Genomic DNA, 11186 nt, shown 5'->3' on the forward strand with positions numbered 1-11186 from the left:
ACATATGTCCAAAATGATGCCTGCTCTCTATCAGCTTGTTACAGAATGCCAGTTTCAGGGTGGTCAGGGAGACAGAAACATGGCAGGTACACTGTCCTACCTAGGGCTCCTAGCTGGATTCCCACCAGGATCTTTCTGCAACTTCATCACCAGTGGCTTGGGTTGCTCCAGTCTGGTCTCACTTCCTGAGCTGCTGCTGAGGTTCTTGGCTGCTGGGTTTCTGAGTTGTGCATGTCCACACCCTGCACATGGTCCACAGTGTCCCTCTAATTTGTGTGGAGTTTCCTCTGCCATTTTTTCCCTAACTCTTCCTTGAGACTGTACTCTCTCCACTTTTTTCATACTATCTTCTACAACAGTAAGCTCCCTCTCTTCCTCCATCTTAATCCAATCCTTGATTTATTTTTTCTCAAGAAATTCATCAATAGGCTTTTACTCATCTGTTCAATTGTTTATTATTGGGTTCAACAAATACTTGTTGCTCTTTCCGTCTCCGGCAGCCTCGGCGCGAGGAGCCGCCGCCGCCATGTCCGCGCACCTGCAGTGGATGGTCGTGCGCAACTGCTCCAGCTTCCTGATCAAGAGGAACAAGCAGACGTACAGCACGGAGCCCAACAACCTGAAGGCCCGCAACTCGTTCCGCTACAACGGGCTTATCCACCGCAAGACCGTGGGCGTGGAGCCGGCGGCCGACGGCAAGGGCGTCGTGGTGGTCATGAAGCGCAGATCCGGCCAGCGGAAGCCGGCCACCTCGTACGTGCGCACCACCATCAACAAGAACGCCCGGGCCACGCTCAGCAGTATCCGGCACATGATTCGCAAGAACAAGTACCGCCCCGACCTGCGCATGGCCGCCATCCGCAGAGCCAGCGCCATCCTGCGCAGCCAGAAGCCCGTGATGGTGAAGAGGAAGCGCACCCGCCCCACCAAGAGCTCTTGAGCCCCTGCCCACAATAAACAGTCAGACCTGTAAAAAAAAAAAAAAAAAAAAAAAAACCAAATACTTGTTGAACAACCAATGCATGTCCATAATAGTCACGGTGGAAAGAAACATGGCTTTTAAATTTTAAAATTTTATAATAAAAATGATAATCTGTGATAGATTGCCAATGTTATTTTCTAAAGTACATATACCAAGTCTTCTCATTTTCCCTAGAGTATAAATGGCTAAGGAATGGCTAAATTTTATCTTTCAAATTGCTTTTATTGGATGCATGCTTGTGAGAACACTATTAGAAAGGCTTCACCCTAAGCTCATTTTCCCAACCGCACCTCCCTCCCTACAAACTGCCCTCTCTAACTTGGATTCTGTATCATCTTCACTCTCTGAAAAAGAATGCACCTGCCAACTAATGTGAAGAGCAAATCACTTCATCTCCTGTTTAGATGCTGTTTTTCGGACACTTGTGTGCTTCTACCTCCAAAAGCAGCCACTCTGTCATTCAACAGTCACTGTTATGTCCTTCAACAAACAGGCACTAAAAAAAAAAAAAAAAAAAAAAAAAAGACAAGGGAATCCCACACTTCATGAGTTTTGTGTCTTCCCAGAGCCTGTAGATTAAAATTCTCATGGCTAAGGTCACCAAGGAGTTGGATCAAGACAGACAGCATAGAGTTCCCTATTTAAAAAAAAAAAAAGGTCAGGTCTTCCTCTAACACATTTGTGTTAGCCAATTAAAATTTGTTAGATTATTAGATCAGCTACTTACTACATTAGGACAAAGAGATAACATAGCATCATGGAATGAATAAGAAAATGAACCTAGGGTGCTGCTGTTTTTTCCTTTTTTCATGGAGGCAGCTGGCAGTTTGAGGAAGAAAAGAGTTTGGACAAGAGTGCAAGCTCTGAACCAGCAAAAGCCAACCCCAGCTGAAAGAGTGATGGTCCACACCAAAAGTTCTTCCTTTCCAAAATTCAGAAGCAAGCTTCCCAGAAACTGAGATGCCCCAGGAAGAAAAGACAGCTAAAGAATCCAGTTAGGCTGACTCCTATGAGACAATGATACATATCTAAAGCTAAAGAATAAAATGACTTCTTCAAAATTCCCAAATATGTATTATGTATACTATTTATCATCTTGCTTAGATTTGTAGATACCATAAAATGTTTGAAAATCTTAAAGACTTGGTAATTCTACCCTAGTCAAATATAAAATTTCTTAATCATATTTAGATTTTGAATTACTTAAAAAATAAAAGAAAAAAAGCAGAAAGAAACCTTATTTTGTAATTAAAGATTTGAAAGTTTTATTTGAAATTTCACTTGAAAAATGTGGTGGGGCACACATTGGTATCCGTAAAATGGGTAATAACATGCGTGCAAGATATTCTGAAAAAAAAACAAGATTCACCTCTTTTTGTAAATAAAGATTCATTGGAAATCAACCACATCTATTTACTTAAATCCCTTTAACTCAGGAACCTCATAGTACAAATGTTCTCAGATGTTGTCACAGGCTTGTTCTAGCTTTACTTGCAGCTTTGTATAGATAATTATAATTCATTTTTTTAAAGATTTTATTTATTTGAGAGTTAGAGTTACAGACAGTGAGAAGGAGAAACAGAGAGAAAGGTCTTCCGTCCACTGGTTCACCCCCTAGATGGCCACTGCAGCTGGAGCTGTGCCGATCTGAAGCCAGGAGCCAGGAGCTTCCTCTGGTCTGCCAATGGGTGCGAGGACCCAAGGACTTGGGCCATCTTCTACTGCTTTCCCAGGCCACAGCAGAGAGCTGGATAGGAAGTGGAGCAGCCGAGACCTGAATCAGCACCCATATGGGATGCCAGTGCTTCAGGCCAGGGCATTAACCCACTGCACCACAGTGCTGGCCCGAGAATTATAATTCTTAAAAACATAGAGCTGCTGAAAACCCAATGAGAGCATTTCAGGAATGGAAAGCAAAGACACTGTGGCAAAAAAAAAGATCTACATGAAGAATCTCTGTGAGTGAGATCCCAGTAGAAAGAAGGGGCCATTGAAGAAGGATGTACTTTTCTCTTAAGGGAGGAGAGAACTTCCACTCTGCTTATGGCCTTGTCTAAATACTGACGGAGTTTGTGGACTCAAAATGCTTCCGTAGCCTTGGCAGCGCATGACAAGAGCCTCAGGTGATCACTGACATCATAAATAAGAGTGTCAATTGTTCAATCAACAACAGGAGTCACTGCACTTGCTCCACATGTGGAACCTCTGTCCTTAATGAATTGTACTATGAGAATTAATAGTAAAACTTGTCTTCAAACATTACTTTATACTTTGTGTGTCTGTGTGGGTGCAAACTGTTAAAATCTTTACTTAGTATGAAGTTGATCTTCTGTATATAAAGATAATTAAAAATTAATCTTAATGATGAATGGGATGGGAGAGGCAGTAGGAGGTGGGATGACCTAGGGTTGGGAGGGTGGGTATGGGGGGAAGAATTGCTATATTCCAAAAGTTGTACCTATGAAATTTATATTTCTTAAATAAAAGCTTTCTTAAAAAATAAAGATATAGTGTGTGTTCCCTAAGAAGCTAAAAGGGCCTGATATCTTTCAGACTAACCTTAGCATTTAAAGCTCTGACTTTGAAATTGAGTGATGACTACATGTGCTTGAAGATCCTCCCTCTTAGTTCCTTTTCAGTACATGTGGCTCAGGTAATCCCTGAGTGGGAAAAGAGAGTTTTAAATTCTAACTTTTTCAAGTTGGATTGTGGAATTGAGGGTTGCCACTGATCTGAAAATAACTGCAGTGCGGCTGTCATCCTACCACTGATTGTTCAGTACCAGTCAAATCCTGCACTTGGAGACTACATGTATCCAACGTTCTCCCTTTGTGTATCTATTCCTTTGGGTATGTGCAGCCATATCTGTCCATCTGTTTTTAAAGATTTGTTTACTTACTTAGTTGAAAGGCAGAATTACAAAGAGGGAGGGGGAAGAATAAGAGACAGAGATCTTAAATTAAAAAAAAAAATACAGCCCCAATGAAATAGATCCACTATGGCCTTTTTTATGAAATGCATTTCTCATTCTCATAAGCTCCATATTTCTCAAGATTTTTACAACTGTTAACCTGTTTCTATTTTCATAATATGAAAATCATTGGTGTTTATTATTTTCTTTGCTTGAGTTCAGATCCAAATACTTGAAGAAAGAAACTATTATGGCAAATTAGGTACAGTTTTCATGCTTGAGATATTTCAGTATGCTGTGTATATTCAAACTGCTATAGCTTCATGCCTCCTGCTTCTAAAGCAGTGTGTATGGTGAGTGCTTGAGAGAGACTGGAATACATTTGCATGTGTGTTTTAATATAAATATGTAACTTCCTTTACACTCTATGTTGCTAAGTCATGATTCACATGTGTTGTTACTAATAATGGGCCTTGTAATCTTTGAACCATTTGCAAATAATAAATATGTACTGCTGCATATTAGTAATATTTACTTTTCTTATATTTACTTCTCTTTTGTAAAGACTATTTTACATTCTTATGTAATATTTGATGCATACAAAAGAATATAATTGATACGCTGAGATATAAAACACAATAAACTAGCACTCCAAATCACTTAAGATTGGCACTGTATTTGTTTTTGGCAAGTGCTTGTTCTTTTATTATATATATAATAAAATAAATATTACATAACATATTAATATAATAATATAATGAATATAATATAATATAATTATATAAATATAATAAAATATATTATATATAAAAAACCTTGTACATTTGGGAAAAAATTCCTTAAATGACATCTGATTTCCTGTTTATTCTACTTTACTGAGCTGGCATTGAAAGGGATCTCAGCATTTATTCAATCCTCCCACTACTGGCACTTGTGAAGAGCATTGTGGTTATAAAATGAAAGCAGTATTCCCACCTGAAAACATAAAATGTTGCAAAAAAGGAATCTTTTCTGTAATGGAAACAAGTCTGGGAGACATCTGCTGGGAAGGAATGAAAAGCACAAGTGAGCTCCACCTCTTACTGAACTGGGCAGGTTTTGCTATTGAGTTCCTCGGTTTTCATGAACATACAGTGTCAGCAGTAAATGATAACATCAGTCACAACACCCATTTTATATTATATGAATTCATGGTTGAAAGAACTCTCTACAAATAGTTTTGTCAAAATATTGTGGTTGCTACCAAAATTAAGCATCTAAAAATGAAACCATCTAAACCTTGAATTATGTATTTAAAATGAATACTCAGGTGAATTTTTACAAACAGCATTTCAGTTACTCTGGGTAAATACAGTAAATCTCTATAATTCCATAGCATCTGGTTTCAGAGTCAACACAAAGTCAGAAAATTAAGCTGCCATGTACACAATATTGAATCCATTCAAGAAACCAGCACTGCTTGCTATGAGGCAAGTGGTGGGAGCAAGCCAGGAGTGGGGGCAGGGACGCATCAGCACCCTGTCCTGCAGCACAGACTTTGGCACCTGGGGAAATCTGGCAGAGCCTGGCAAGCTGAGGCACCCCAGCCTCCAGGACCTGCTTGGAAGCTGATATACCTCGGCCAGCCCCAGAGTTCTCAGATCTAATCTCAGAGCTGGACCCCATTGCTGATCTTGATGCCTTCAGTTCCAGCATCTAAGGCAGCCCACAAGGTGGCCAATGGTCCAGGTGACTTCCTGTGTCCCCATGCCAACCCACTTCCCAAAGCCAATGCACCACAAGAAGATAAAAAGATAAAGTTATTTTAAAATGGGCAGTTTGAGAACAGGTGCAAAGTCACAGCACCATTAAATCACAAACAGATTTAGGTTTGCTCATTGTTTCTCAGTCCTCCCTTTCCTCTCTGCTCCCATGACTGCATATTTTGCTGCTATTCTGATGGGGAAAAATGCAAAATGCCTGTTTTCTCTTTTGTGGTTTCAAGAGTTATTTAGGGCCAGCACCATGGCTCACTAGGCTAATCCTCCACCTTGCAGCGCCTGCACACCGGATTCTGTCCCGGTTGCCCCTCTTCCAGGCCAGCTCTCTGCTGTGGCCAGGGAGTGCAGTGGAGGATGGCCCAAGTCCTTGGGCCCTGCACCCTATGAGAGACCAGGAGAAGCACCTGGCTCCTGCCATCAGATCAGCGTGGTGCGCCGGCTGCAGCGCGCCAGCCACGGCGGCTATTGGAGGGTGAACCAACAGCAAAAGGAAGACCTTTCTCTCTCTCTCTCTCTCTCTCTCTCTCTCACTATCCACTCTGCCTGTCCAAAAAAAAAAAAAAAGAGTTGTCTAGAGCTGGACTTGGGATCAAATCCAAGGTTTTCTTTTTCTGTAGAGTGTTTTAGCCATTACATCTACGTTCTTGACTGTGAGCACCACTTTTCCAGGCCTCCCTGAGAGGGTGCAGTTTATTTTCACAAGTACTACTCAGATATTATCTTTCATCATAAAGCACAGCCACTGTTGGCATTCAGCTCATTTTTTTATCTGTAGACAATAAAATTCATTTGACCTGCCTTCTATATTTGATTTTTCCACTTAATATGTTTCAAATGATACATTTTCTGCATTTTGTTTGCTTTCCTCCTATAACAAAGTTTACACTAGGACTGGAGGACCAATCCATGGCAGTTACTCATAAAGCCTCTACTAGACTTCAATAACTGACTGATGCTTTCTGAATTTTTTTTGCCAAGTTGCAGTTTTTCCTCATCCTATGCCACAAGCCTTCCCATATGTATCACCACAGTGACACCTAGAAGTTCAACAACAATTTGCTTGAAAATGGGGTGTTTTCAGAATTGGTGACTAAGGATGGCACCATTCAAACACAAAAGGGCTTGGGCTCTCTTTCTGATTCTCTGACCATTTCAGTTACTCAAGTGTATATAAACCCTGACAGTTCATGTGAATGCAAATTCTGCCATTTAGGGTTAGAAGTAAGTGTGCGACTAGATACAGGATGAGTGCTACGGTTAGTATTAGGACTAGGATGAGAGCTAGGATTGGTGTTAAGGTTTAGAATGAGTGCTATTATTAAGGCTATTGTTAGGGTTGGGGTTAGGGTAAGATTTAGAGCTAGGTTTATGTTTAGTGTCGGTGTTAGTATTAGGCTTATGGCAAGAGTTGGGGCTAGTTTTAGGATTAGGGTTCTGTTAAGTTTAGGCTTAGGTCTAGGTTAGATTAAAAGCCATGGTTAGGGTTATGGTTAGGGCTAGGCTTAGGGTTAGGGCTACACATAGAGTTATGTTTAGCTTTAGGGTTAGAATAAGGATTAGGTCTAGGACTAGTGTTATATTTAGGATTAGATTTGTGATTAGAGTTACAGATAGGGTTAAGACTATTGTTAGGCCTAGGGATAGAGCTAGGATTAGGGATAAGTTTAGGTGTAGGGCTAGGGATAGAGTTAGAGCTGTGGTTTTATATACATTATATATATATATAATATATATTTTTATATATGGTTATAAATGGTTATATATCTATATATAATATAGAGTGAGAGCTGTGGTTATATATAATATACAGTTATAGTTGAAGTTAGGGTCATCATCACTAGGATAAAGCTTAGTCTTTGGTTAGCATGATGGTTAGTTTAAGGCTAGTGTTAGATATAGCATTAAAATTAGCTTCAGGACTATGTTCAAGTTCACACTGAATGCTAGTTTGTTTTAGGGTTAGGCCTAAGCAGAAGGATAGGATTAGTGTTGGGGAGAGATTTAAAATTAGTTTAAGATTAGGGTTATATTTAGTTCTATGGTAAATTTTAGAGTTAGAGCCAGAGTTAGGAATATGGTTAGAGCTTGTGTGATAGTTAAAGTTAGGACTATGGATAGGTTTTAGGCCAGGGTTAGGGTTAGGGTTAGGGTTAAGGCAGGGTTAGGTTTAAGTTTTGGTATTAGTGTTAGGGTTAGAGTTGGGGCTCATATTAGGATTAAGGTTAATACTTGAGTTATTAAGGCTAAAGTTAGGGATAGGATTAGAGTTTAGATCGGGTTAAAGCACCATGTTGGGATACAATTAGGATTTTGGCTAACTATAGAGTGAAGGTAAGGTTATGGTTAAGATGAGGGCCAAATTTAGGGTTAATGCTTTGTCTAGGGATAGACCTAGTATTAGGCTTCAGAATTGGTTTAGATCTAGGATTAGGTTTACGGTTAGGATTAGGACTAAGGCTAGGGCTGGGGCCAGGGTAAGGATTAGGGCTTGGACTAATGTTATTAATTTGGTTTATTTTTATAAAATGAAAAGCAATAAAGACATAGTAATATGAATAGCAATCATATTTTTAAAAATTCCTCCTAATAAATCTCATGTTGATTCTAAAACTGAGGTGAAAGACTGGAATTTAGGTGGATCTACAGAACTGGACACAGAGACAGACCATATCATCCCAAACTGGCTACTACCTAAAAATTGGTGTTCAATTCCAAGTTTTAAAGGACATTTTAAAACTAACCAATGGCAGAGACATCTAGGTTAACATATCCCAACTATAATTAAACTAAGGAGAGAATTCCTTGGTTACTTCCCAAGAATCTTTAGTAAACTGATTTTAGTTGATCTTTCTTAATATTTGCTCTTCATTATGGTAGTTCAGTTATTTCCTTATGAACTAGAAAACATTTGTTGAACCAGATAAACTAGAAAAGATAATATAAGGGCAGTTCAAAAGGTTTGCAGAAAAAGGACTTAAAAGTTGTTTATGTTGTGAATTTTTTAATCTATGCAGTTTTCTCAAAATAAACATTTCCATGAACTTTTCAAAGCATCCTCATACATCTTAAGATACTCTTCCAGAATGATACATCAACTCCACTGACTCATGTTACACATCCACATGAGTGGAGATGCAATCTGTAGGTTGTATCATCTTGATGTTTCTGCATGCCTTATACCACACAAAGAAGATCCCTGTCTGTCTCTGACAAGATAATATTAATCTTGTTCTCCAAGTGGGCACCCAGAATATCACAAAGGTCAGAAAGAAAGCCTCATTCAGTGTTACTGTGTTCACAGAGGATGGCATTTATTCCTTAGGAAGTAGCATCCAGACCATCATAATGGGACATCCCACCCGTGAGGTACAGGTCTGCTTCCACATCCTGCAGGATGCTGCTCCCAGAACCAGCACACAGGGCCACAGCTTTGACTCACGATGCTAAGGTCCTTCCTACCCCAAGAACTAATATGAGTTAGTTTGAGGTGTCTTTTGATTTGCTCAATCATGGTTGCCAGGGCAACAGATTCATCCAGGGTGCATGATCGACCTATTCCAGTATGTAGAGCAAAGGCTTCTGCAGTGACTCAATTTCAGTTCTCTGGTAAAGTTATGTTTTGAGAGAGCTGAGCCACCACCTGTATCAAAGACTTCTCAGTACAATTCAGGCTGATCCTTGTTTTTCTCCTCATCAATCCTAGCAGAAAAAGAAGTGACAGGAGCACCTTCAACTTCTCTCACTGCAGACACAACTTTGTCCATATCTTGGGTATGCTTAATGTTGAATTGTACTCAGTGGTTCCCTCTATAGGATAGCCATGAGCTTTGGAAGGATATATATGCCTGGATGTGCAGGCTCCAAGCCCTTTGGAAAACCAGTTTTCCAATCCCTGGGGTGCAGCATCATAGGCTGTGTGAAGAGAGTAGATGCCAACTCTGTTCTCCAAAGCCCAGAACACCGGGCGCTCCTTTCAGGACATCCAGGTAATATGCTTTATGTGTAGGAAGATAGGTGGAAGGCAGGAAAAGATGAGATCTGCCTTCTTATGCAGAGCCTCCTCCATCACCTGCTCAGTCAAGTCATTGGTCAAGAAGAGTGTATTTATAGTTTGTGGTGGGCTTGGTTCCACCAGCAATCCAACATTGTCCCAACTCTCAGCAGAAAACAGGGATGCAAAGTCATTCAAGGAGGAAATGAGAGTCTTCAGACCCATGAAGGAACAGGAAGAATTGCAGTTCAGAGATTACATAAACCAGACTGTCATGGGGACCAGGTGTAAGCAAGATGACAACATACAGCAATTTTTGGAGAAAACTCAATTTGAGTCCAGGTACATCTCCATAGCCTTTAATCTGTCTTTTTACATTGGCTTTTGTTTTCTAAACATCATTTTTCAAGTTGTTGTATATTTGGATTGCAGAACAGTTTGTAAGATGAATTTTTAACGTGCATTGCTAAAAATGTTCTGAGTGAAGCTAATTGTCAACTTTATTAAGGAGGATTGCTTTCTGTCCACCTAGTGTAAAAATGAAATCGAGTAATGAAAAAAATGAGTTTACAAATTTAAAGGCAAAGAAACAGAAAGATCTGAAATTAGACCTGATAGAAAATGAGGAGTCCAACAAAAATCCCATTATGTTGATTTAAGACATGGCTGGCCTGTACTAATACCATATACAAATAAAAAAGAAGAATGAATGCTGCAGGTTTCATTTGAGATTCATCAAATGTGAGGTATTATTTGAACAGCTACAAAGAAGCATTCAAGATGGAGAAGGAACTATAGTCTAAAGGTCATGGAAGACGTTCATACTGGAAAGAGAAGTGTCTGATTACAAATGGGAAAATCAGTCAGGCAGAATCAGAGATTGGGATGAATGGGAGATTAGAGGGAATACCTAGATGGGTAATGTTAAGGAGAATGCAGATGGCTTCAGGAGGAAAATACAAGAAACCATCAGTAGAGTTATGATAGAAACAGAGAGGAATTACCAGGGGAAAATCATATATAGTACTTTCAAATATGACAAAGAAAAACATTTAAATGGGCATTATGCATTTAGTGTAGTGGTTATGATGCTTTTTTTTTTTTTTTTTGACAGGCAGAGTTAGACAGTGAGAGAGACAGAGACAGAGAGAAAGGTCTTCCTCCCATTGGTTCACCACCAAATGGCCACTACGGTTGTCGCACTGTGCCAATCCGAAGCTAGGAGCTAGGTGCTTCCTCCTGGTCTCCCATGTGGGTACAGGGGCCCAAGCACTTGAGCCATCATCCACTGCCTTCCCAGGCCACAGCAGAGAGCTGCACTGGAAGAGGAGTAACCGGGACAGAACCGGCACCCCAACCAGGACTAGAACCTAGAGTACTGGTGCCGCAGGCTGAGGATTAGCCTATTGAGCCACAGCTCCAGCCTATGATGCCTATTAAGATACCCTAGTTCTACTTTAGAGTGCCTGGATGTGACTTCCAGAATCAATTAACTAGGCTTCTATCACACCTCTGAGAGACTGGGACTACATTTCTGGCTCT

General features: G+C 40.1%; 1 protein-coding gene and 1 pseudogene across 1 annotated transcript; one reads left to right on the forward strand and one right to left on the reverse strand.

The window, feature by feature from the left end:
* The first annotated feature begins 471 nt into the window (after nt 1–471).
* Nucleotides 472–1004, forward strand: LOC127485819 (large ribosomal subunit protein eL28). Its single transcript, XM_051829262.2, has one exon. The coding sequence runs from the start codon at nt 527–529 to the stop codon at nt 938–940; it is 414 nt and encodes a 137-aa protein (XP_051685222.1). The 5' UTR covers nt 472–526; the 3' UTR covers nt 941–1004.
* Nucleotides 1005–8827: 7823 nt separating this feature from the next.
* Nucleotides 8828–9950, reverse strand: LOC138848055 (NIF3-like protein 1 pseudogene; annotated as a pseudogene).
* Between the last annotated feature and the right edge of the window lie 1236 nt (nt 9951–11186).

The sequence above is a fragment of the Oryctolagus cuniculus genome, unplaced genomic scaffold (genome assembly GCF_964237555.1).
Source record: "Oryctolagus cuniculus unplaced genomic scaffold, mOryCun1.1 SCAFFOLD_108, whole genome shotgun sequence".
NCBI classification, from domain to species: domain Eukaryota; kingdom Metazoa; phylum Chordata; class Mammalia; order Lagomorpha; family Leporidae; genus Oryctolagus; species Oryctolagus cuniculus.

Coding starts and splice junctions, on each gene's coding strand:
- LOC127485819 (XM_051829262.2), top strand. CDS start 527: ATGTCCGCGCACCTGCAGTGGATGGTCGTGCGCAACTGCTCCAGCTTC.